The 25,956-nt window shown below is 44.3% G+C and overlaps 1 protein-coding gene across 1 annotated transcript in view; it reads right to left on the bottom strand.

The window, feature by feature from the left end:
- The window catches only part of CACNA1I (calcium voltage-gated channel subunit alpha1 I), a 370,432-nt gene that overhangs the window by 342,313 nt on the left and 2,163 nt on the right, over positions 1 to 25,956 (bottom strand). The window contains exon 2 of the mRNA XM_083462258.1: positions 24,982 to 25,053. Coding sequence (XP_083318384.1) covers positions 24,982 to 24,993 — 12 coding nt within the window. The 5' untranslated portion in view covers positions 24,994 to 25,053. The remainder of the gene's footprint in view (positions 1 to 24,981; positions 25,054 to 25,956) is intronic.

The following is a 25,956-nucleotide window of genomic DNA, read 5'->3' as shown; positions in this document are numbered from 1 at the left end:
TCTGCCTGTAGGAGGGATGGAGAATCATTGCCCGCCCCCAAAGGTTACTGGACTCAAGCTCCCATCAGCCCCAGCTTGCATGGCCAATGGTCAGGGATGATGGGACTTATAGTCCAGCAACATCTGGAGGGCCACAGGGTCTTCCTTCCTTGCCTAGAGGGCAACAACCTCTTTTCCCTGCCCATATTACGAAATATTAAATAGTACTATTATTAAAATAAAGGCACCACTGGCACACAGTGGGGCTAGTATAGTGCTTAGAATACAGTTTCTTTTCCCTCCCCTGTCAAACTGAGAGGCCCCAGGACTCAGGAACTCATTCCTACTCATTTTAACATACCACAGATATCTGGGGAGCAAAATGAGCACACAAAGGCTTTTAACTCCAGCAAACCTCACTTTTTGACCTAAATCAAAGGTCTCCCCATGCTAAGCCACAAAGCCTTGGGGGGATTTCACCACTACCACTCCATAAATTCAATGGGCAATAAGCGCTGACCTCATTTCAGCCAACGAAACTAGAAACTTTGTTCCTGCATTCATTGCATACACACAAGCAAACATTTTAGGTACCACCAGCAGAAACAGTTATTTTATCCTGATATGGGCTGGTGGTAAAGACTTCCGAGTTTTTTGAGAAGTGAGAAAAGGAGAGCTGTTGGGAAAGACACAGCATCAGTGGCTACAGCAGCAAAGATGATGTGCAAATCTTTTTGCTTTATTGTGCAGCACAGTTATTAGATTTTCAGTCAACAATCAAACTAGAGACGTGCAATTTCTCCTTGAAAGTGAAATAATTTACTCCAATCTCATTTCTCTCCACACTCCTTTCTCCACTGCTCAGTGAGATCCCTCAGCAAACAAAAACTATATTAGGAATGTTCCTAAGCTGACTGGGGTGGGGAGAGAGAGAATAGTGGAAACATTCCCATTGTTCCCACCATCTGGCCCTATTGCAGCCTGCAAGACTCCTGCAACTTCATGGCTTGTGATAATAGAACAGGGCCCCCTTTGAAGCAATTCTGGACTTACTTTTGGCAAAGTGTTGCTTACCTGTGGGACTCTGCAGCAGGAGATCACTGAGTGGAGAATCTAGTGGCAAGCACACGGATGTAACAGACCGTTCAACAATTGCTAGCCATCTTTTCTGTTTCCCTCTCTGGCAGACATGCTGAAAGATTCAGGGTATTCACTAGCAGTGGCTGACCTGTGACCCTCCAGATGTTGTTGGACTACAGCCTCCATCAGGGTCAACCAGCATGGCCAATGATTAGGTGCCCTGAACCCCTGGCCCACCTAACAGCAAGTCAGCAGGCCAAGTCCAAAGTTCAGAGACCAAGGGCCAATCTACACAAGCAAAGTCCAAAGGTTGGGAAACACATTCCAGGGTCAATCCAAGTAGTCAAGCCTGAGGTTCAGCAGTCAGGATACAGTCCAGAGTCAAACCCAAAGCACAGTCTCATAGAATTCTAGGAGCATCCAAGTCAAGACCCACCAACATGGGCAGTTGAGCAGACACAGCCCCTCAGCTCTGCCTCCCTTTTGTACTTTGCATGCTGATTGCAGCACCTGGGCTTGACGAGGTACGTGACCCTCACCTGTTCTGAGCCTACTCCAGCTGAGGAATCACACACCTCTTCCCAGAGCTAGCAAGTCCCACCTGGTTGCTGAGTTGTGGGCCCTAGCCTGCCTCAGCCTCCTACAGCACACCTTGCTGCTCCCTACACCTCAGAGCCTGCTGTGTTCATGGAGACAGGGGCCCCTCTGGCTCTAGTGATGGGTCCTGCTGCTCTGGTTCCTGTGCACTGTCCCCCATCTCCTTGCTATCCTCTGTCACCCTGTGAGTACTTCCTTCTCCATCCCTTGCTTGCCCTGGTGTGTCCCAGTCCCAGCTGCACCTGTCGCAGGGATCCTCTTATTATTCCTTTTCCTCTTCCCCATAGCCCTGTCAGTTCATGACATCAGGTCAATAGTGGGAGCTGTAGTCCAGCAACATTTGGAGGTCTGCAGGTGTTGTGAGTCCTTAAGAGACATCAAGGAGTGGCTGTTCCGATCAGGACAGGGGAGTCAGAGGAGCCACTTGTTGATGACCCTGGGAATGGACTGTTTCAAGGACCTTGAGAGGGGGAAGGAGTTACAGGTAAGGAATCAGATCCCAGGGAGAGTCTGAGCAGCACAGCCTCCCAGTGCTCCACTTCACCCTCTCCTACATCATCCAGGCATGCTGCACCCACTGCACCCTCAGCATCTGTGCCCATTTGGCCTCCCATCCTGGCACCACATCCAGCAGCACAGAAGCCCATTCCCAGCCCAACCTCTCAGGAGCAGTCAGGTGCTCAGTCTGGTTTGGAGCAGCAGCTGTCACCTCCTCCATCGCCTAGGTCACAGAGACACCAATGCAAGTAAAAACAGACAACTCAGGTCCAGCCCATCAAAAGCTCATAAAATCATAGAATTGTACAGTTGGAAGAAATCCCAAGGGCCATCTAGTCCAATCGGCTGCAACACAGGAATCACACCTAAAGAATCCCTGGCATCCAACCTCTGTTTTAAAATCTCCAATGAAGAAGAGTCTACCACCTTCCATGTCCATTCCACTGTTGAACAGCTCTTGCCATCGGAACGTTCCTCCTAATGTTTATCTGGAACCTCCTTAATTTTAATTTACAAGCTTGGTCCATCTTCCTTGTGAAAGCCCTTCAGATATCATATCACGTCTCAGTCTCCAGGCTAATCATTTCCAACTCCCTCAACCATTTCTCATCAGACCCTGTTGTTTGCCCATTTCCTGTGCTGAAGTTTTGCCTACCCCATTCCCATATAGCGGGACTCAAGAGGGTGTGTTGCTTCTTGGACCAGCATCTTAGCTTGTTTAGCCATGTGCAGCACCTACTGCGCCTTTGACATGTACGCTGCCCAGGCATTGCACTCATCTGAACATTAAAGATCTTGGCAGAAACTGTACTCAGAGTTCAATGTCTTCATCCAGTTAGAGCCAGGACAACAGGTTAGCCACCACTGATATAAATTGGCTATATTTAAAGATCTCATCCCAACATTCAGTTTCATAGAATAGCTAGTGGGAATGAAATGATGGGCTTCCTCCTGAAGAATCCACTGCTAGTTCTTGATGGCTGTAGCCAACAGAACAAGATCAGTCAAAGGACTGTCCTGCAACAGCACAGGGAGTAACCCTCTGCTTCCTAGCAAGTAGTGATTTGGGCTGGTCCTCCTGTACTTTATTTCATTTTATTTCAAAGTACTGGGGATTTCAAGGAGTTGCTCTGCAGAGATTCTGTGAAAAGATGCACCAGGCCCACCTCTTCCAATTCCCCACCCTCAAACCCCTGTTGCCATGGCAACGTTACTGACGATTTCAAGCCATAAACCAAAATTTGCATTTTAATGGGACACAATTAGAATGTTGAGACAAATGCTTCCTCCTCTCTAAGAGGTAATAAACACACATGCACACCCCGTGGCACGTAACACAATGGTGCTGTGCAACGTAGTACAGACAGAGGGAGGGAGAAAGAGAGAGAATTTGGAAAAAAAGTTATACTATAGGAAGGGTCTGTGTGGGCTTACAACAGAATTTCAAGCAAAAGGCACAGCCTTTGCTACTTGTCCCAGCTTGGTCTCTGTGCGCAGCTCCATCAGTAAGCAAGGGAAGCATCGGCTCTGTCAGGGCGTGTCCAATATCCATGGGGAATGGATGGACTAAATCAGTGAGGTCCAAACTGTGCGCCAGAGAACCATTGGGTTTGGGGTGGTTTTTTTAGGGGTTTCTTGCTGCCAAGAACAGTACACTGGTACCTCGGGTTACATACGCTTCAGGTTACAGACTCCGCTAACCCAGAAATAGTACCTCGGGTTAAGAACTTTGCTTCAGGATGAGAACAGAAATCGTGCTCCGGCGGCAGCAGCAGCAGCAGGAGGCCCCATTAGCTAAAGTGGTGCTTCAGGTTAAGAACAGTTTCAGGTTAAGTACGGACCTCCAGAATGAATTAAGTACTTAACCAGAGGTACCACTGTAATAGCAGAAAAGCATCCCTAAAAGACAGCCTGTACACGGGGCACATCCAGACAACTGGTTTACTGAGCATTCATCTTGAGTCATTCGCAGGCAAATCAGACAATATTGGCTATTTAATGAGCGTTCATTCTGATCTGTTTGCGGGGAGATGGGAAAATAAGAGCATAAGAAGAGCACTGCTGGATCAGGCCACTGGCCCATCTAGTCCAGAATCCTGTTCTCAGAGTGGCTAACCAGACATCGTGGGAAACCCCCAAGCAGAACCTGAGCACAAGAGCAATATCCGCCACCCCCCACCCCCTGGTGGTTTCCAGCAACTAGTATTCAGAAGTGCTACTGCCTCTGACTGTGGGGGCAGAGTACCGCCATTGTGGCTAGTAGCCTTTTTTTAAAGCCATCCAAGTTGGGGGCCATCACTGTCTCCTGTGGGAGTGATTTCCATAGCTTCACACAACAGCTGTGTGAAGAAGTACTTCCTTTTATCTGTCCTGAATCTTCCAACAGATTAGATGGCGCTAGGTCCAGCTCTGAGGGCCTTCTGGGGGTTCCCTCACTGTGAGAAGTGAAGTTACAGGGAACCAGGCAGAGGGGATTCTTGGGAGTGGCTCCCTCCCTGTGGAACGCCCTCCCATCAGATGTCAAGGAGATAAACAACTATACAACTTTTAGAAGACATCTAAGGCAGCCCTGTATTGGAAAGCCTTTAATGTTTGAAGTTTTATTATGCTTTTATATACAGTGGTACCTCAGGTTAAGTACTTAATTCGTTCCGGAGGTCTGTTCTTAACCTGAAACTGTTCTTAACCTGAAGCACCACTTTAGCTAATGGGGCCTCCCACTGCCGCCGTACACGATTTCTGTTCTCATCCTGAAGCAAAGTTCTTAACCCGTGGTACTATTTCTGGGTTAGCGGAGTCTGTAACCTGAAGTGTCTGTAACCTGAAGCGTATGTAACCTGAGGTACCACTGTATACTGTTAACCACCATCTGGGGCAATCCAGCCAGCTGGGAGGGGTATAAATAATAAAAGTATTATTATTATTATTATTATTATTATTATTATTATTATTAGTTATCCCACACTTTCCAATGCATTTTTCTATCACTTTCCTCATCAAAAAAACCCTGAGCTTTTGGAGAAGTGGTTTGTTGTGCAAGACCTCCCAGTCAGCTATAATTCTGCAACCTTTGACTGAATCCCACCCAAAGGAAGCCCTTAGTGATCTGTTTTCATAGTTCATGCTGAGCAACAGGAAGCCCTACAGATCTGGCTGCCATCCTTGTGTGGACAGCACAAATAATCCTATCCTGACAATTTTGAGCTGGTGAAGCTCACACATTTCCTAAAGAAATAAATAAATAACCCATTAAGAACTTTTAGCTCCATTGAAAGCCAGTGTGGTGCAGCAGTTAGAGTGTTGGACTAGGGCCTGGGAGACCAGGGTTCAAATCTCCACTGGGCCAGGAAGCCCACTGGGAGACCTTGGGCCAGTCGCTGCCCACCTTACCTCACAGAGTTGCTGTGAGGATAAAATGAGGAGGGGAGAACTTTAGAGGCCACCTTGAGCTCCCTGAAGAAAAATCTGAGATATAAATGCAATAAATAAATAAACACATCCTATTATCTGTTGCAAATGGAGAGGGTTCCTCAGAAAGCAAATTCATGCAGGGTAGCTTCCCTGGAATTGAACATCCTGAAAACCTCTGTGCTATAGCAATGCTTCAGAGCAACCAAGGGTGGGAAACAACATGTCCCATGGACCTCAACCAAGTGTACTCTGAAAGAAATATTCACAAAGGAGATGTGTGTTGGGCATTTCTGACCGTGGTGCCATTTGGGGCAAGAATATGGGGCAGATGTCAGGGGCTCCACCTGGCCAACTGAAAAGTGGGGTTCCCAAAGGCAGCAGGGATCTTAATACACATTGTAATCCAAAATGGGACCTCCTATAAAACCATTTGAAGTAAGTGAAGTAACACAGATTATGATCTATATGAGGAGTGCACCCATTAGACCATCAAGTCCCGAGTCTAAAATTACTGTACGGCACTACTGATCTCTGGTAATTAAGTATAAACTTCCAGAGAATTCTCCTGTCTCCCCTCCCCTTCCTAGGCATTATCTAATATCTAATTCACAGCAAATGGGTAATTATTTCCCCTTCAGTTTCTTAGATCAGAGAGACATGTTGTTGAATAACTGTCACACATTTTCAGCAGATGGGCAGATATTTAGAAAGGGCAAAAGAGGTAACATTTAAAAAAAAAAACTTCTAAGACATCTTCATTTGATCCTGCATCTATTCCACCACCGCCACCCCTCAAATCCACTCTGTATTAAAAAAGATTTTTTTTTTTTGAAAGGCAGAAAATGACTTTCTCCTGCCCTCGGTGCAAACCAAATTCAAAGCAGGCAGCTGCTAAGAGTGAATAGGAAGAGAGAGGGTGTGGAGGGAGAGAGAAATAAATTAAAAATAAAAAGGGGAGAAAAGCAAACAAGTGAATCATAAAAGCTGCAAACCGCCTGGAAATTCCATTTGGCTTTTCAATTTGAAAGTGACATGACGCCTGAGCAGGGAAAGCAAGAGGGGGAGAGGGAGAAAGAGACCAAGAAGGAGGGGGGGAGCTTCCAAGCTAAAGGGGGAATGGCCCAAAAAGTCATGTTGGTTGGAGCCCATCCAAGGCTTTGACTGGGCTAAAATGCAGCCCAGCATGAAACCTCCCCATCTTGCAAGTAAGGGGTCCCAAGAAGCAAAAGAGAGGGGTGGTTCCTGAATGTAGGGGGTTGGCTGCACCTTGCTGGGAAGCCTGTGAAAAGCCCACATTAATAGGGAAGTGATAATGAACTGCTTAACCGTTCCCTTGAGAGGTAAGAACCAGAGGCTGGCAGTGTTTGAAAAGAAGCAGGCAGTGTTTAATGGGCACATGGAAACAGCAGATTAGGAGCCAGGGAAAGGGGGAGGGAAGGATTTAAAGGGGAAAGTACATGGTAGCCCATTGTCAGATAATCTGGTAGCTTCTCTCACTGTCGGAACACAGAATAAGGGAGCAGTGACCATAGTGCTATGCAGTGCTTTTTTCTGGGGGGACGCATGCGTACGCAAACCCCTAAACATTTTGGGAATCTTTGTACTTTTGTCCATTTACTGTATTTATTTTTCCCGATTTGAACTATAAAATGGTGATTTCCTTGAGTCAAAATGAGAGTACCCCTAAATGTGTGTTTGTTTTTTAGAAAAAAGCACTGGTGCTATTAAATCAAATGTGCAGGTAAATGGCCAGTTTCCAAGAAAATCCAACATGGTCGCATTGGACTTTGGAAGAAGAAACTTCATTAATAAATCAATATTATATAACGAAAAAGGAAACTTCCCCACCCCCCAAAATAAGGGTTTTTTGTTAAAAATGAAGTTGAGAGCCCAAGTCAGGAGGGTCAAATCACTCCAAATGCATGGGAGTTGTTTAAAAGCAGAATATAGTATATAACTCAGATCAGGAGAGGCATCAGCAGGGCCAAGAGATGGCCAGTGTGGTTAACTAGAGGAGTCAAAGAAGCTACTACCAGCAAGAAGGCGTCCTTCAAAACATGAGTCCCGTCCAAATGAGGAGAACGAAAAGGGATACAAATATTGGCAAAAGAAATGCCAGTGGGCAATAAGGGATGCTAAAAAAGAATTTGAGGAACATATTGCTAAAAACAACATTATTTAAATACATTAGTAACAGGAGACAGGCAGGGCTAGTGCCAAGGCTGCAGACCTCTGAGGGGCACAGGACTGTCTTCTGAGGGACATAGTTTTATACAGATTAGTTTTGGTTATATCTTAAATTTCTCACAATATTTTATTTTTATATTTTGAAGTATTTTATCATTTTTGAAGTAATTCATACATTAGAATTGTTTTTAATGTATATATGAAATGGGCATAAAGTAGAGTTGTAGGTTATGCATATATCACTTAATTTTAAATCTTACCTTCACATCTTATGTATTCATTTTTCTAGTGAGCTATAACTGATAAAAAAAAAGACCATCGGTAGTTCAGTACCACAAACGAAAAGGAGAAAAAGCTAAGGAGCAAGCAAAGCAAAGAGAAGTTTCTCCTGAAATACCTTCATACACAGAAAGCAATTGGAGAACAAGAATATGACTATGACTATACTCTTGTTGAAACCAGCACTAAGGGAGCTGAATGTGGTGTTTCTACTACAAATGATATAAAGTCCAAGACAGAGGTTTCACAAATTGGAGATATTTTTGGAAAACACACAGCGGAAAAATAGGATATCAAGAAAAGTGAGAGTGCTGCATAGTCTGCAAGGAGATGGTATTGTGCCTAACTTCAATTACAGTGATCCTGCTAATTGGCCTAAATATTGCCATGATAATTTGAGACAACTTACCGTATTTTTCGCCCCATAGGGCGCACTGCCCCAAAGGACGCACCTAGTTTTGGGGGGGGGGAATAAAGAAAGCCCGAGCTTCCCCCGACCCCAGCCCCCAGAACAGCCTGCTATCCGCAAGCCTAGGGAGCCGCGCCGGTCTCCCCAGGCTTGCAGAGAGCTGCGCGAACCCCGGGCGCACTCTTCAGCGCACCCCAGGCTTCGAAATGCAGGCAGCTCTGCGCAACCTTTGGAAGCCCGGCGCAGCTTTGCGCCGGGCTCCCTAGGGTTGCGCAGAGCTGCGGGAAGCCCAGGAGTGTGTCCTATAGGGTGAAAAATACGGTATATATGACATTTTTAGAGGGGAAAAAGTGCGTCCTATAGGGTGAAAAATACGGTATATATGGCATGCAGGTGGTATCACATGATTTTCCCAAAGAGAAAAAACTGAAGATTTTCTCCTATACACTGCAAGAGGAGAACAAATGATGAAGATGTGTGCCTTCCATGGTTGGTATATTCAATCTCAAAAGTTGTGATTTTTTGTTTTTGCTGCCACAAATCAAACTCTTCATACTACAAGAAAAACACCTGGATAAAGTGCCTAATGTTTCTGTTGCTCTAAGGATCCTTCTGATACTTCCTGTATCAGTGGCAAGTGGTGAATGTGGTTTCTCAAAGCTCAAACTTATAAAAAAAACTTTCATAAACTGAACCATGTTGCAGAAGAGACTAGTTGGCTCGGGAACTATACAGTGGTACCTCGGGTTAAGAACTTAATTCGTTCTGGAGGTCTGTTCTTAACCTGAAACTGTTCTTAACCTGAGGTACCACTTTAGCTAATGGGGCCTCCCGCCACCACTGCACGATTTCTGTTCTCATCCTGAGGTAAAGTTCTTAACCCAAGGTACTACCGTATTTCTGGTTTAGCAGAGTCTGTAACCTGAAGCATCTGTAACCCGAGGTACCACTGTATTAATTGAACATGCCCAAGTATCAGCACTTGACCTGAAGGTACTGGTGACAAAATTTTACAAAGAAAAAGGCATGCAAAGTGAGATTTTGATGTGCCCGAAACTGAAACTTTTAAGAAACTTTTAAGAGACTTAAATTTCAACATCACAATTCACAAGATTATTCAAAATGATTTATGTGTTAAAACATCATCTTCTGCATTTGAGAAAGGTAATCAAAGATTGTTGTATCCAATTGGTTAGAGCGTGATGCTGACAATGCCAAGGTTGCAGGTTCGATCCCTGGGAACTGCATTGCAGGGGGTTAGAGTAGACAACCCTCAGAGTCTCTTCCAACTCCTATGATTCTATGATGCTATTACTTAATTTAAAATGCGATTTAAAGTGCGATTTAAAATGAATTTAACAGTTTCTATTTTTGTGCTTTTCATTTATTCAACAAGACATCAGTTTTTGAAAATTGAAGTTAGCAATTTTTTGGGCGGGGCGTAGTTAGCCTTGCATAGGGTGCAAAGTAGCCTGGCACCGGCACTGAAGACAGGCTGGTTTCTACGGGGAAATTCTGCAGGTACATAATTCTGCATGCTTGTATTTATAGTCTGTATTAAGCTGAAGGCCTAGGTTTCAGCAGAAGGCAGGGATCTGGGGGCAAAGGCTGTAAGGGTGCACACTGCCTAATGAAAGCTCTTTCAGCATAGAATGCGGCAAAAAGCATTAATCAGCAGATCAGGGTTTGCATGCAGAGGAGCATCTGCTGATGTGATGAGAAAGGGTGGGGGGTGGAAATCACTTAACCATGGATGACATTAGCAAGAACATGATCAGGAAGGGAAGGCCTGAAAAGAACCATCTATGAGGAAGTGGAGCAAGGACTCAGCTAGACTGCTGCAAATATAACATTTAATTTATTTGCATTATACAACTGTGACCCTAGATGACGATGGTGAGCTTATGGCAAATTCAACATATTTTTCAAAACTTTTTTTTAAAAAGCATTTTCACAGCATTTTTATATGTGTTTAGATTCCACCCAATGTATTACTAACAGGTGGGGTAGAAGGGCCTTAGGATATTACTTAAGTCCTAAATACAGTCATAATCACAGAACATATATTAAATAGGATCCATACATTGTTCTTCTGAACTTGGTATATTAGTTTGTTGATGTCAGTATGGCAGGTTAGCACAGGAATTAACTTGCATCTCTGCATACTGGCTTTGCTGGAAATGGCACAAAAGCAAGCAGAGGGACACCCCTAAGTCAGAAATTACTAAATTAGCTCCACCTGCGTTGACTAAGACTGGAGTGGGGTTTAGGAACATTTTACTGCATGTGTTTTCTGACAGGTATATGGAAAAGCACATGAACTTGACCTTTGAAGAGTTTGTAAGTAAACCAATTTTTAACTTACCAAATGTGTGGCCTTTTTCTATGCTAGGGGAAGAGGGGAACTTTGGAAGTTAGAAGGCCATGTTTTAAAGGTCTAACAACCTATATTTCCATGCTCTGCTGCACATTTTGTGTTTTTAAATCTCTGCTGGGATTCTCCCACCATCGACTACTTGCCCCAAACCTTGATCTTGGCATCCAGGAATTCTCCTTTCCATATACCTTTTGCCCCTGCCAACCAACATAGGGAACCTGTGGCTCTCAGATGCCGCTGGACTACAACTCCCACCAAACAAATACAGAACCCAAATACCTGAATATGGAACCAAGTGGGAACTAAGAGGTGCTCGATTTTAGGAAAGAAGCTTCCAGTTGGAAGTTCAACAACATCCGGAGGGCCACAGGCTCCCCCCCCCCCCAAATAATAATAATATTGAGATTAGATCAGACTTCTACCTCTGCACATGGAATTTGAGCTCTCTCTCTCTCAGGGGGCAACAAGGAACGGCTTGCATTTGTATGCTGAACAGATCCACAATCTCAACAGATGGGTGATTTGCTTCCATCTGGATCTGCACCATCCCCATCTCCCCCCCCCCTTTCTGCCTCTATAAATTATTCCAAGAAACTTTTCAGCTGTGGTTCTGCTAGTAGCAGCTTGTTGCTGTCAGTGTCTCCCCACCACGCTCCAGCTTCTTGCTAAGTAGCAGCACTGCTCTGGCCCTCCCATCCATACTGCTGGATTAATGGTGCCTGAGTATACAAAGTAAAGACTTCACTTATATTCTCATATTTTAGCTGTGGTGTTGCAGTTCTCAGACATGGGATCCTCTCAGGCATATTCACCCATACAATCAGCAGTGGCTACATAGCCACCTAGTATGGAGATTTCACCTCCATTTGTTTGGGGGAGATTAGATGATGTTGGCTGTTTATTGAGCATCCATTCTGATTTGCTTGTGAGGAGCTTATACGATGTTACTCAACTGTTATAGCCCACACATCCCAATGCATTTGACCATCGCTTTTCTTATTGCAAAAAAAGTCTGATTTTGAGGGAGGGAGGGAGAAATGGTATGTTACACAGTGACATCACACAACCTTTGATTGTGCAACCTGAATTTGTTGGTATGTGACTGAATCCCACCCAGAAACAGAAAATTATGCTTATCGTGCTCCAGAACTTGGAATGAGATAGAAAGCAAGGCCAGTGCAGGAGGCCACAGGGACAGATGTTTGGTTAGTATTACCCAACCCTGGGACTCTGTCACCAGCAGCCAGCAAGAAGAGCTATTTATTTGCAACTAGTGGTGTTCAGTTGCATATCTGACCATCATGGCTCTCTGGGGAATTCCTTCATTGTTTCCCATTCAAGGGAAAGCAGCATTAGGGTGGAAACCCTGTCTCACAGTATACCTTATTTCTTCAAGGTTTTCTTCCTGCACTTCTGATTTCTCAAGCAATGGACATAAGAAACTCATCTGCAAGCATCCCTTCCCATTCATTCCATTTAGGGCAGTTGCAACAATCTTGCTTATGGTGGAATTCAGGGAAGATCAGGGGACTTCTCAGTGGTGGCTCCAGATTGTGGAACATTACTGAAGGAGGCCACTAAAGCAAAGCCAATGGATTTTTAGGAAGAAATGCATATCTGACTCATGGCTGCATTGCACAAAGCTGCAATGTTCAAAAAGGCGGCATCTGCTAAAAATGCACAATTGTTTTAAGGGTCAGAAAGTATGATGGTGATTATTATTTATTAAATTTGTATACCACCCTACACCCATAGATTTCAGGACATTTCTCTGCATAATTTCTTTTCCCTATTCACAGTATCCTTTCCTCATGTTGGTGCCACAATCACCCACATTGCCCATTCATTCCCATCCACTGGAGAGCAACACTTAACACGGGGGGGAATTGAAAATCTCGGAATAATATGGGCAAATCATTTGAAACTAGCAGAGCTTGTTCTGATGCTGTAATGTGGCATTGCAAAATATGGATTGTAAAAAACAAGAAAGTCCTTTGTGCTGTTATAGTAACTTAGCCCCACGGGTGCCCAGTCCCCACTACACTTCCATCAGTAACAGAATCATGTAGACCGTTTAGGGCCGTTTCCATAGCAGCACTGATTATTTAGAGGGGGAGAGCTTTAGGTAGCTGGAAGTTCCCTTTTGGTTAAGTGTTTGCGCTCCCAATTGGGCCTCCCCGGGAAAGAACCCCTTCCTCCATTCCATGCAGCTGACCCCATTTAACTCCTCTGCCCTCCTTCATTTGCCAGCATCAAATATTAATTGCACAGCCCTGTGATGGAGGGGAGGTTAATGCACCTTGGCATTTTATCAAATGCAGTCGTAGCCAGACCCTTCCCCCACCCACCCACCGCCCCCTTTGCCTGGCAAAGCAGAAATGATAGCCACAGTCCTGGAACGTGGAGAGAGCAGATGTCTTTGAGGACACCTTCCCCTTTTGGAATGGGTGGCAGTTGCAGAAGCTTATGCCTGAGAAAGCCCCATGTTAGAGTCCCCAGAGAAGGCTGAGTTGCCTTCCATCTGTCAGTTCTGCCTTCCTGTCTACTGTTCATACAGTCTGAGATGGGGCTCAGCCAAAGAGTGAAATATCAGTGTATTTTTGATGTAGCCGTTTGTATTATAGAAGCCCTTGATAGAGATCCCCTTTCCCCCCTATATAAGAAACGAGGAGAGAAATCTGCCTTTCCTGGGATGTCAGGAAACAGCAAGAGTGGGGAAGGTTGACTGATACCCAGCACTAATGGGAGTTGTAGTCTCCCACTGCCAGATAGGTTTCGCAGGCTAACCAGGATTTTTGATGGGGACTTTAAAGGAGGCAACAGGGCTGGTGTGGATGACAGATAAGGAGAGACTATTCTAGACAATAGCATTGCACATGCCTACAGGCAAAAGCCCAAAGAGAAACTAATGTTTCACCAGACCTTCTGGTCTGTGAATCAAGGTTTGGAAAACTGTAATCTTTACCACTTCCCCACCCCGCCCTTTATGTAGAAAGCCTCTGAGGCCAAGAGGCTGGGCTTCCGTATGATCACATATATCCAAGCGGCCTAGGAAATTTCCAGTCCCCTAGCAAAATTAAAACACAGAGCCCTTTGCACTTGGAGCTACATCAGGAGGGACAACGGACCTACAGAACAGATACCACAGAGTTCACTCAGTGGAGGTTGTACCTGCAGACTGCACATTCACAAAGGCTTGCCCACACTGTTGTGCAAGTTTCCTGAGTTTTGCTGCCTTCGCTTTGGGTCCGAGTGAGGCAGGGAGAGATGCTGCCGAGCTGCCGACTGTGAGAGAAAAAGCAGTTCTGTAGGAGTGAGACATATATTGTCTGCCCCCACACAGCTGGACCCATAACTGGCATTTTTGTCCATTTAATTGGACAGCTGCCCTTCTGTGCTTGTGTGTGAGATGGAATACAAATGGGTGCATGGGCCTGTGTGCTTGATCCCTCTAATCGCACACTGTTTGTTTGCTAATAGAGACAGAGAGTGTCACGCTTACTGCTTGGCTCCTGTTTCAGCAATGCAGCAGGGCAGCCACAGGCAACATGGAGCACACTGCCAAGCACGAGCACAGCAACCTGGGAGATGCTGTGCTCCTCCTTCACACACACCCCCCAAGTCAGAGCAGAAACCACAACAGAGAGGAATCAGGGCCTTCTTGAGTCCTGGAGCTGCTCACGTTCTCCTGATCCGGCTGACAGCAGCACCTGCGCTTCCCCTCTGCGGTGCAGCACAATTTGTTTTCCTAGACTCCTGATCAGATGAGACATATCTGATTTTCCAGAATTACAAGGTTGCCCCACTTGTACGACTGCCAAAGTAAAGCTTTCTCGTGCTGCTCTGTGGATTCTGACAGAGCTAATGGCACTGCCCACTATTTGTTATTCGTGGTTGTACAGGGCCTGAGGCCATACCTGGTGCCACTGTAAGCATCAGCATCAGGTTAAGAGAGAAACTATTTTGGATGCAGGGAAGGTAAAAGTTGTGCTTGCGGCCAGGAGAGCAAACCAGCGCCTGGGACTGCAGAGTGTGGTTGTGGGGATGCACAGCAGTTTGTGCACATCATGGCACAACTCCAGATGAAATACCTCCCTCAAAGAAAGATCAGATTCATATTTTGCATAGGTGAGAAAATTTGAATAATTTTCTTCTTTTTTAAAATACGAGTGCCCTGATTCCCCCCGCCTCTGGCTTAAAAAAATAAATAAAAATGGCTTGCTACCACTTGAAGGTGATGCAGGCATGTCCCTCAGACAGACTCCCCCTGGGAACGACACTACATCATGAGACAGCCAGCTTCAATCCCAGGAGCCCCCTGGCCCAGAAAGGCAGGCAGATCAGGAGAGCCACTGCTTCAAGTAGCGGCAAGACCGGTAATTTTAAAGGAGAGACAGAAATCCCTTTGCTGACTTGTATATAAGCTAAGCCCAACATACTTCAAATCCCCCCCCTCCCCGAAAATCATGAAACAGCCCCCCCATCTGGCAAAGGTGGGGTGGAATATTCAGCCCAGCACTAAAATGATCAGTTGTTTGAAATAAACACATGGTCCCTGCAAACATAATGGGTTTTTAAAAAACAACAACAACAACACATTTCCCCCCCCCTGTTCTTCATAGTCATAGAATTGTAGACCTGGAAGGGACTCTAAAGATCATCGAGTCCAACCCCCTGAAATGCAAGAATATGCAGCTGTCCCATACGGGGATTGAACCTGCAACCTTGGCATTATCAGCACCAAAAAGAGTTCTCAGAATAGCTTTAAAATGTTCATAGTCCCTGCCCTTGGTCTTACATTCTAAAAGATACAACACAACACAACACAACACAACACAACAGAAAAGGGTATTAGGAAAGGGGGGGAGCAAGCTTAGGCACTATTTTTTACTTTACAAGAATTCTTGCAATGGCCAACTGTGACTGAAGGAGTTCAGGGAGAGGAAGTCCCCCAAAGCCGTTGGACTTTCAGCAGAGTAGATGGAGAGGCCTTGCAGTCCCATCTCTCTCCCTTGCCTATGGCCTGGTGGAACCGGGGGTTGCACCCACACCATACATTTAAAGCACATGGTTCTTCCAAAGAATCCTGGAGATCTTGTTATGGGTGCTGGGAATTGCAGCTCTGCAAGTGCTCTGTAACTACTGTTCCCAGGAGTCTTTGGGGGAAGCAAATATGCTTATCTATGGTGTGGACGTGCTGCGATATTGAGTGCTCCTCTTCAGCATTCCAGCTAGCCAGCCATCCTCCTTTCAAAATTCACCATTCCAGTCCTCTCATATTGACTTCTGGACTCCACCCCAGAAACTCACCACTCTGCAGCCACTAAGCATGATCAATCCCTATTGGGCTGTTTTTTTTGGGGGGGGCAGAAACGGGGTGGAATCATCCTTACAGGTTTCTCCCATCATCTTCTGTACTTCTGCAAACCTCCCACTTCTGTGTGTGGATCCTGCCATCTTGGATATGAACCAATACTTGGAAAGCATGTTTGCTGTGAGTGTACAGGCTTAATGAATGTGCAGAAGCAAATAAGGTAAAATAAAACATTATCAGTGAAGTCAGCCTTATTTCATTTATGAATGGGGTTCATTCATAGTTGAAATAGGAGGGTGAGAGGGATCATGTTAGCAGAGGTGCCCATGTAGCAAGATGAAGAACACAGTTGCATATGGTGGGATTTCAGACTCTACATCTCAACCAACAACCTGCAAGGCTCCCTACCTATACAAAGAAGAAGAAGAAGAAATGTGGCCTTCCTGAGGCACATGGCATCTCAACAATTTAGACGATATTATACTTTTATGACATGGACATTTCAACAAAGACTTTCTGCATTTGAATGTGGTTGGGGGTAGGGTTCTTTTGTAGTTTGTTTTTGTTTGTAAAATATAAAAAGTGATAATATTCATTTTGCAAAACCCATTTTTTAAAAAATAAAAAAACACCATTACTGGAGGGGGAAAGTATCACAAGAGCTCATTCAATTGATCATGCAGAAAAGCCCTTAGACGGCAGCTGAAATGGCGAAAAAGCATGCGAGCGCATCATGTCGGACTGAGCCATATATCAATAAGGGGAAGGAGTGCAATCTGCAAGCAACACCTAATGACTCTGCTAGGACTGACATAATGGTCATTACAGAAAGATCACTGCTTTGAAAAAGTCTGTGCAAGATGCCTTACAAACTGGGACAAAGGTTGGTTTGGAGGCACATGAGAGGCTCCCACTCAGTGTTCTGTGGCATTTACAGAAGCGTTATTGATCAAAAACACAGTTTGATAAAGTGCAAAGGAGAAGACAGCTTCTTTACTTTGAGACTTGTGTGCAAGAATAAATTTCAGCAGGTGTACTTCTCACTCATGCATAACAAGTTGCACACTTTGAAATCCCCCCTACCCCCGTGCAAGTCTTAAAAGATACAAGGGGCAAGTCTTCAATTGAGCTTAGTTTATTTGTAATATTCAGTTGTGTTTTTCTTATTCTTATCCAGTTTTTAAGGTGATTTTATTGAACGTTGTTTGAATTTTTTTTATTTTGTTAAAAATACATTGTTAGTGCAGTGTTAGAAACTGAGATATGAAAGCTAGGAGCTGAATGACCTTAAACCTAGGTTATGGATGCCGCAATGGAGTGTCTAGGCACACATTTTTATAACAAGAATACAAAGCTGAAAATCTTCAATCTTATGTTCATTTTTCACATGGTCTTGTCCTCCTCTGAAGACTGCAAAAAACAAAGCCATGCTTCCCCTGCCCGCCCCCCTAATATTCTTATGAGAGTCCCTTCTCCAGCCTTCAGAGAGTGGCTGGAAGTGAGGAGGTAGAAAAAGGTCCTCCTTTTCTTTCAGCAGTGGCAGTTTTAATCTGAAATTATAGGTGCAGTACTGTGCCCAGAAACTGTTTGCATTAATGAAATTCCCTGTCGCAAAATGCGCCTAGAACAACAGGAGTTTTGAATGCTGTGTATTTTTAAACCGGTTAAGAGATCTTTATCATATTAAGCAGTATACATTTTTATGAATGAATGAATGTATTTAATTCTAGTCACCCTAACAACAAGCAGGAAGAGCCATTCTGGATATAACATTGGGTCAACAAGATCTGGGCCAACCATCACTTGTACTTTTGGTTGTAGACACTTCACACACTCCCAGCCACAGTTATCTATTTGTAATAGGGGAACATTAGTGACCAACCTTACAATGCTATTGCATATATATATATATATATATATATATATATATACACACATGCATACATACAGTGGTACCTCGGGTTAAGTACTTAATTCGTTCCGGAGGTCTGTTCTGAACCTGAAACTGTTCTTAACCTGAAGCACTACTTTAGCTAATGGGGCCTCCTGCTGCTGCCGCACCACCAGAGCACGATTTCTGTTCTCATCCTGAAGCAAAGTTCTTAACCTGAAGCACTATTTCTGGGTTAGCGGAGTCTGTAACCTGAAGCGTATGTAACCTGAGGTACCACTGTGTGTGTGTATATATATATATATATATATATATATATATATATATGGTGTATATATATATACGGTATATATATATATATATATATGCACCCCTTTGCATATTATATATATACCTTATGCTATTATACTAACTGTATTCAGCATGGTTTATTGTATGAACATTTTTTCCTTTTTTATTATTTAAATGCATCTCGCATGTTGTTAAAAGAAATAGGTCACTGTCCTCATCAACAAGCCAGAGAAAGGTATTACCCCCAACAGACACTCTGGCACACAAACACACACACACACACACACACACACACACACACACACACACACACACTGCGGGTCACAGCAATCCTCCTTCAACAGCCTCCTCCGTTACCTTGCAAGAGGCTAACTGCAAAACATTCCGTCTGTCATGGAATGGCGACACCTTGTGATAAAAGGAAGCAATTGCAACAAGGACCAAAGTACAGGTAATTCTGTGCATCCTCTGATGGGCCCTGCACCACCTGACATTAAGCACACTTCTGAAAAGGCCACTTTGCTGTCACTGGTGAGGAGAAGTGAACAAACAGAAAACAACTCCCTTCTCCTGTGCTGCAGAAGATGATGGAAAAGAGCAGGGAAGGAGGGACACTGCCCCCAGCCAGGAAGCTCCTCTAACCTCCCTGCCACATCCTTTGACATCATCCCCCTGTGAGCAGTGCTGTTTGGGCCACAGTGTGTGTGTGAAATAAGTGCAAGCAAAAGAAGTCAGCAGCTGGTTTTCCACCAATTGCCATTTACTCCGATTCAGCTTTAAAAGAGCAGGTTTTCACAAGGAAAGCTCGGGGGGCGGCGGACTTGTGCTTGGACATGGAGCTTTTAAGCCCAGACAGTGCCTGGGAAGCACGAAGGAAAGGCAAGTGTGCACAGGCCTTTTGATGTGCGCTCTTTTACTGTTCTTATAATGAACTGTGGAATTGCAGAGTTGGAAGGGACCCCAAGAGTCATCTAGTCCAACCCCCTGCAATGCAGGGATCTTTTGCCCAACATGAAGCTCAAACCCACGAGCCTGAAATTAAGAGTCTCATGCTCTACCTACTGAGCTATCCCATAAATCATTGTTCTCATATTAAAACCAAAGTATGTGGGGGGGAGCAGTATATTTTATGCACCATAAACTTAACAGCGGGAGAATTTCATCGCAGCTGATAGGCTTCCAAAAATTCCCTTCCACTCCTCCTGCAGTCTGTTCCACCAGACAGTCTCTCTGGCTGCTGTGATGGCTTTCTAAGGCTGCATACACACTTTCCCTTCAAAGGACATTTGAAGTGCATTATTTATCTCAAGTAATTCTAGCCACAATTCAAGTCCACTAGGGCTAAGGGGGCACTGCCCAACCAACCTCAGTCTACCCTTAGCCCCTACCTGCCTACCTTCCCCTACCTGCCTACCTTCTCATAACCAGTCAATAGGGATGGCACAGCTTGACAGCCACCTCATCCCCTGTCCCAGGCTATTGATTCCACGGGCACAATGAATGTTGAAAACACCCTGTATTTTATCATTTATATTATGACCGGGACAGGGAATTTCTAGCCTGTGGGTCAAAAGTGGGTCCCTTTTCTGGCCATGCCAGAACAGTTCTTACCGTCAGAAAGTTCTTCCTAATGTTTAGCCTGTCAGGGTTAATGGTGCTTCTAAGGCCAATTTGAATCAATTAGTTCAGCTCCTGCCCTCCTGAGCAGCGGAAAACAAGCTTGCTCCATCTTCCATGCCCTTCAGATATTTGAAGTTGCCTACCCTGATACTTCTCAGTCTAAACATACCCAACTCCCTCAATAGTTCCTCCTGCATGCAGGTTTTTGCAGCACCCACGCAATCTTGTTCTCATCAAAATGCCATCCCACATTTCTCTCTACCCCTCCCCATTTAATCTGAACTGGTTGTATCTTTGGTTGTTGTTTTTTTACTTATTAGTGGAAAAGGCAAATCTGGATTAAAGCAAGGAGGGATATGGGATAGTATTTTGATAAGGATGTCGTTGTGTGGAGACTGTGCAAAACTTGCATGCATGAGCAGCAACCGAGTCCAAAATAAACTGCTTAGTGGAAGTGCCCAGAGTTAAGATTCCCCCACTACCATTTTAATCCATTAAAAATGTCCTCATTAGCAAGGTTTTAAAAACTAATTTGCATTTACCTTTTTAAAATACAAATTGAACTAATTAGTTCCTTAGTTCCTCTCACAGAGGTCCTACGTAGCCTGAATACAAAATGTGATTTACTGTTGAATCTGTACTGTTCCATTAGTTACAGTATTATACATTTCCACTGGAATAGCACTGCATTATGTGTCAACATCCAGCTCCATCGTTCTTCATATTTATCTGTATTTGCCAACCCGAGGCAATTTACTCGGCAGTCGCTTTACCTACAAAGAGATATGGATCACTGGCTGGCTGTTCTGCAGGCGTGTGGTGTAAACACTTTTGGCTTTTAACTGGTGACATCGCTTTGAAAAATGATGTTTTCCTCCCTTGCCTTTATGGCTGACTGAATGCAAGCAAATGGAACGCAGTTCCTTGAATTTCGGTCTTGAATTCATTGAGCATGTAGTTATTTCTGACTGTCAAGGTGGGGGAAGAACCCAAACCCTGACTGCTCTTATTTCCAATATTTGGTTCATCTCCCCCTTGTAATTTTTTTATCTCTCCTCCTCTTGGTTTATAAATAATGAATACCCCATCAAGACATACAGTAAGATGATAAACAGGCGAACAACCTGGATCTCTAATCCGGCTCTTAGAGGTCATTCTCGGGAGGTAATAGCAACTTTAAGGCTGTGTACAAACTCCTGTACAAACTTTAAGGCCTGTGCACAAACACAGTGTACTCCTCCAGTGCGCTTCCACCACTGGCTTGGGAAGCAGTGTGCACACAATGTTAGCCACAATCCATCTTGATCCTGTACCTATCATATCACTTCTTAGGAAATGCTGCATTTTGATGCATTCCCCCGCAAACCAGCTTCAATCGAAATTGAGAAAAAGAACAACGTCGCTGTGTTTTAAGCTGGTAATGTGTACACAGCCTTGGCCTCAGTCCTGTTCTCCTCCTTCAGTTCTGTGAACAAAACTGAATCCACAATAAACTGCTGTGCAAAAGGCGATCTTCAATTCTACAAATGCCATATCATGTCTGTCCCGCATTTGCAAGGGATCGATCCTTCAGTGTGGCAGCACCCACTACTCTTTGGAAATCTCTGCCTATTATTATTAGACAAGCCCATTCGCTATACTGCATTGTTTTTGACACGTGCCATTTTTGTTTAGGCACACCTACCCAGACATACAGTTTTAAAACACAATTTTAACATATAGTTTTATTATGTGACTGTGTTATACCTGCTGGTTTTGTTTATGTTTTGATAAATTTAATGCCAAGTTGTTTTTAATGTCTGATTTTACTGCATCTTTGACATTGTTTTAAGTAAACCAATTAAGGGAGGGGAGTTGTCAATTAAGCTGTATACACATTTGTCAGATTAAATGGCAATAAATTGGGCACAGAAGTTCAAAGGGAAAGGAATGGATATATTGAAGGAGACTTCTCAAAGAGCTTCCAGAGCCTACAATGTGAAAGGAAAATAAAATAGAAATGCCAGCACTGTGTGTGTGCCCATACACACAGTGTGTGTGAAAGCACACTGGATATGGCGTGTGCCCAGCCCAGCCTATGTGCAGAACTTCATCAGAGAGAACTGGGATATTATAGGGTCCTCTTGGAAACCGCCATAAAGCTCTGCAAATGTTTGCAGCTGCTTCCACCTATAGCCCCACTGCCTTTCAGCGCCACTTCATTGGCCGAAGTCAAGCTCCCACTCGCAAGCCTGCAATCCAGAATCACACAAAATGTTATTTGCCCCTCATCTTTCAAGCCTTCCTCAAAACCCATTCTTACGTCCCCGTCCCCCCCCCCCCCAGTCTTTTCTGAATCTGGTGCTTTACCATCCTTAGCTCACTCATCCTAAAAAACAATCCTGTCTACAGTCTGTCTCAGGTATTCTTTACTGTCTCAGAACCAAACAATAGACAACAATTGTCACATAGGCTGGGCTGGGCACACTCCATATCCAGTGTGCTTTCACCGCTCGCATTTGAAGCTGAGTATGTGTGACGTTAGCCACAGTCCCTTACCTACCCCGTAGTTTCTTGAGAAATGCTGCTGTCTGATGTGTTTTCCCGCAAACCAAATTCCATTTGATTTGAAAATGTAAACTACAGTTGAGCTGAGGCATCTGTTGAGCATGCACAGATGGCAGCAGCACATGTGCAGGTGACAGCTTCATTCAATAGGATTTGGGGGTGTTGCAGGCACAGGGAAACAAATCAGGTAATGTGAATCAGGTGAAGATATCCCCACCTCCTCTCCAGTGTGCGCAGCAACATAAAAATGTGACCTGAAAAGCAGTGGGGAGTTGACTTACTGCATTTTAAGCTGCTAATGAGCACTTAAGCATCGTTTCCTCTGACTTCTTTTCTTTTCTTTTCTTTTCTTTTCTTTTCTTTTCTAATAGCCAGCATGGCAAAGTGGGGGGCAGGGAAAAGAAGCAAGTTGAATAGGGACCATGTCAAAAAAATCAAGCATGCCAGGAAAAAGACACGAAGTATGCCAGCAAAAGTAACCTATAGTTCAGCCCTTAGAAAGGCCATCCAGCACATGGAATTTGAATCAAGGTGTTCTGGGTACAAGGCTAACAGCTTTCTGGTCTAAACTGGGCTTCCCTTGCTTTCTGGCCAAAATGCCAGTGCGAACATCAGCCTGGCAAGGAAGATATCTTGTTACTCTTCACTACTTCCATACAGTGGGGTAGAAGTGGGCTAGGTTTGGACATCTCATCATGTGATTGATTCACTATGTGCACAAATCCTAATTTTTCCACAGCAGGTGGCACCTTGAAAAGTCACTACGAAAGCCTCTAAGATCGGTACTGGCACATCAGGAAGTCAGCTTACTCTGAAAAAAATGTTTTCTCCATCACATAAAGAGATCCCATGGCAGTTTCATTGCACACCAAACTCCAAACATATCACACTTCAGTTCAGCACATATCAATCCTCCTTTCAGGGTCAAGTGAATCAATCCTTATTGTACACTTCATTTAAGGGTAATAAATCTTGAATGGAGAGATTTAAGAGAATATAATGAAGCCTCAAACCATTTGCACAGAACACAGGAGGAAGACTTTAAAGCGAAAAAGCAGAGAGGAGCCTTTCCAAGAGCTCAGCTACGGAAACTAATTTGAGCAGTGGTATTTTCTTAAACTGCTGATTCAGATAAAACAACACAACAGCTGAAAAGCACACTGCTCAGTATAAAATACATCCTCGCTAGTATTTAAAGGAATAATAAAATATCTAGCAAGATTAATTCAAAGCCTTTGGTCAATAAACCCTTTAAAGAACTGGCACAAAACGATATTGTCTGGCACGGGCAAGGCCGAGATAAATTTGATTCCTTGAGGAACAGAAAATGTAATGAGAAAATCTCTTAATAGTGCCAGCATTAGCATTACAAGGACAAGGGCTACCAAAGTCACCAATTTGTTGCAAGTGCTACGCTGTGCTGCACATGCCAAGTAGGCTGTGAGATCAGAATAGAAAAAGAGGAGCAGGAACAGAAAGGAGAGGGTGTCAGCAATCCTTGTCCAAGAAATGCTGCCCAGTTGCAACTTGGATGCAATAAATTATCATTGATCCCTGTTTCTCATTTATAGATTTTCAAAGGATATTTCATGGGGCCAAATATGCAAGAGAAGTAGCACGCGCACACTTATATATGCATACTATAAATCCCAGCCATGAACACACACACAAAATAAATAAAGTGGGGGGGAATTGTGACTAGTATCATGTAAGAGGCTAGTGGTGAAGGCACTAGCACACCATTTTTAGTCATCTCCTCACAGACTACTCCCCACTTTTTTCCACTGATGCAGAGGGAGAAGGAAAAAACCTCAGAAGCCTCTACCAGCAAAATTAGCCCCCTGGGAGGCTGCATAAAAACCATACATTTAGAGCAGGGGTAGGCAACCTAAGGCCTGGGGGCCGGATGCGGCCCAATCACCTTCTCAATTAAGCCCGCGAACGGTCCGGGAATCAGCGTGTTTTTACATGAGTAGAATGTGTCCTTTTATTTAAAATGCATCTCTGGGTTATTTGTGGGGCCTGACTGGTGTTTTTACATGAGTAGAATGTGTGCTTTTATTTAAAATGCATCTCTGGGTTATTTGTGGGGCATAGGAATTCGTTCATTTTTCCCAAAAAAATATAGTCCAGCCCACCACATAGTCTGAGGGACGGTGGACCAGCCCCCCGCTGAAAAAGTTTGCTGACCCCTGATTTAGAGCACATTCTCCCTCCCAAGAATCCTGAGAACGGTACTTTGCCCCTCATAGAGCTACAATTCCTAGAACCCTCAACAAACTATAGTTCCCATGATTCTTAGGAAGGAAGAAACATGTTTTAAATGTATGGCGCATTTCTAGTTCAACCTGTTTCCATCCACATTCTTTAGACTGCTCAGCAAACTGAATACAGTAATACAAATTCACATTCAGTAAAGGGAAGGCAGTGAGAGGAAGAGTTGGGAGACAATTAACCAACTGTAGACTGCTACAGCATGTGTTCCCTTCTCCCAGGCTTACCTGTGCAGGCATCCCCAGCTGATGGAGTGGAGTTTGGTATTTGTGTCTGGAATCCCAAGGCCTGTTAGGGTACTAAGCAAATAAACATTGGTAATGTTATCAAGCTACCTGAGGAGAAACAGGAATGTGCCTCTCCCTGTACCCCAGTCCCCCCATCCCGCCTTTCTGCTGCATCCCAGAACCACCACCACCCAGCTGACCTCAGCAAGCAGGGGAGCGTTCCACAAGGCTTTGACAATCATCTTCTCCGCCCCAGGGGTAGGGAAGATGAGTGGCAATGCCATGCGCCAGAATGCTCTTGCACTTCCACCACCTGAGGCAGCCGCTTCCCTGTCTCATGGATGGGCTGGCTCTGTTCTCAAGTTCTCTGTACCATAAGACTAAGTTGTTCTGTACAATGTGCTTCCTTTTTATGTAAAACATTCTTCCTCCCTGTAAGCTTGCATACACTGTACCTTTAAAACACATTCAAACCACTTTATTTACCCTCAAAGAATTCTGAGCACCATCGTTTACACCTCACAGTTTGTTCCCCCTTGTGCATGCAGTGCTCTCCTCAACTACTGCAGTTCCACAGGCTTCCCTCCCTAAATCCAGAGATTCTCTGTACTTTCAAAATCCAGTTAGGAGAATTACATTGATTGCATAGGGAATCTCCAGGTGTAGGCAGGAGAAAGCGTGTGACAATGGTAGGTGGAAGACAATGCTGTATGGATGAGGGGGAATTAAAGGAGCGGCAAGGGGCTCATAATCCATACTAAGATGAGTTATGGATGGGGCCCAAATCTTCAGTAGAAGATTGGGCCCTAAAACCCATTTGATTAATCACAGATCTCTGAAAAACCATACAGCAGAAGCTGACAGACACCACTTTTGCAGGACCTACTTTGCTTTTTTTTTTTTTTTTTTTTTTACTAAAATACTACAGCCAAGGCCTGGGGTAAAATAATGACTTGAGTTGGCAGGAATGGTGGT

Source organism: Podarcis liolepis (genome assembly GCF_965112155.1).
Source record: "Podarcis liolepis genome assembly, chromosome: 10".
Taxonomy (NCBI): Eukaryota; Metazoa; Chordata; class Lepidosauria; order Squamata; family Lacertidae; genus Podarcis; species Podarcis liolepis.
This window is presented reverse-complemented; position numbering and strand designations above follow the sequence as displayed.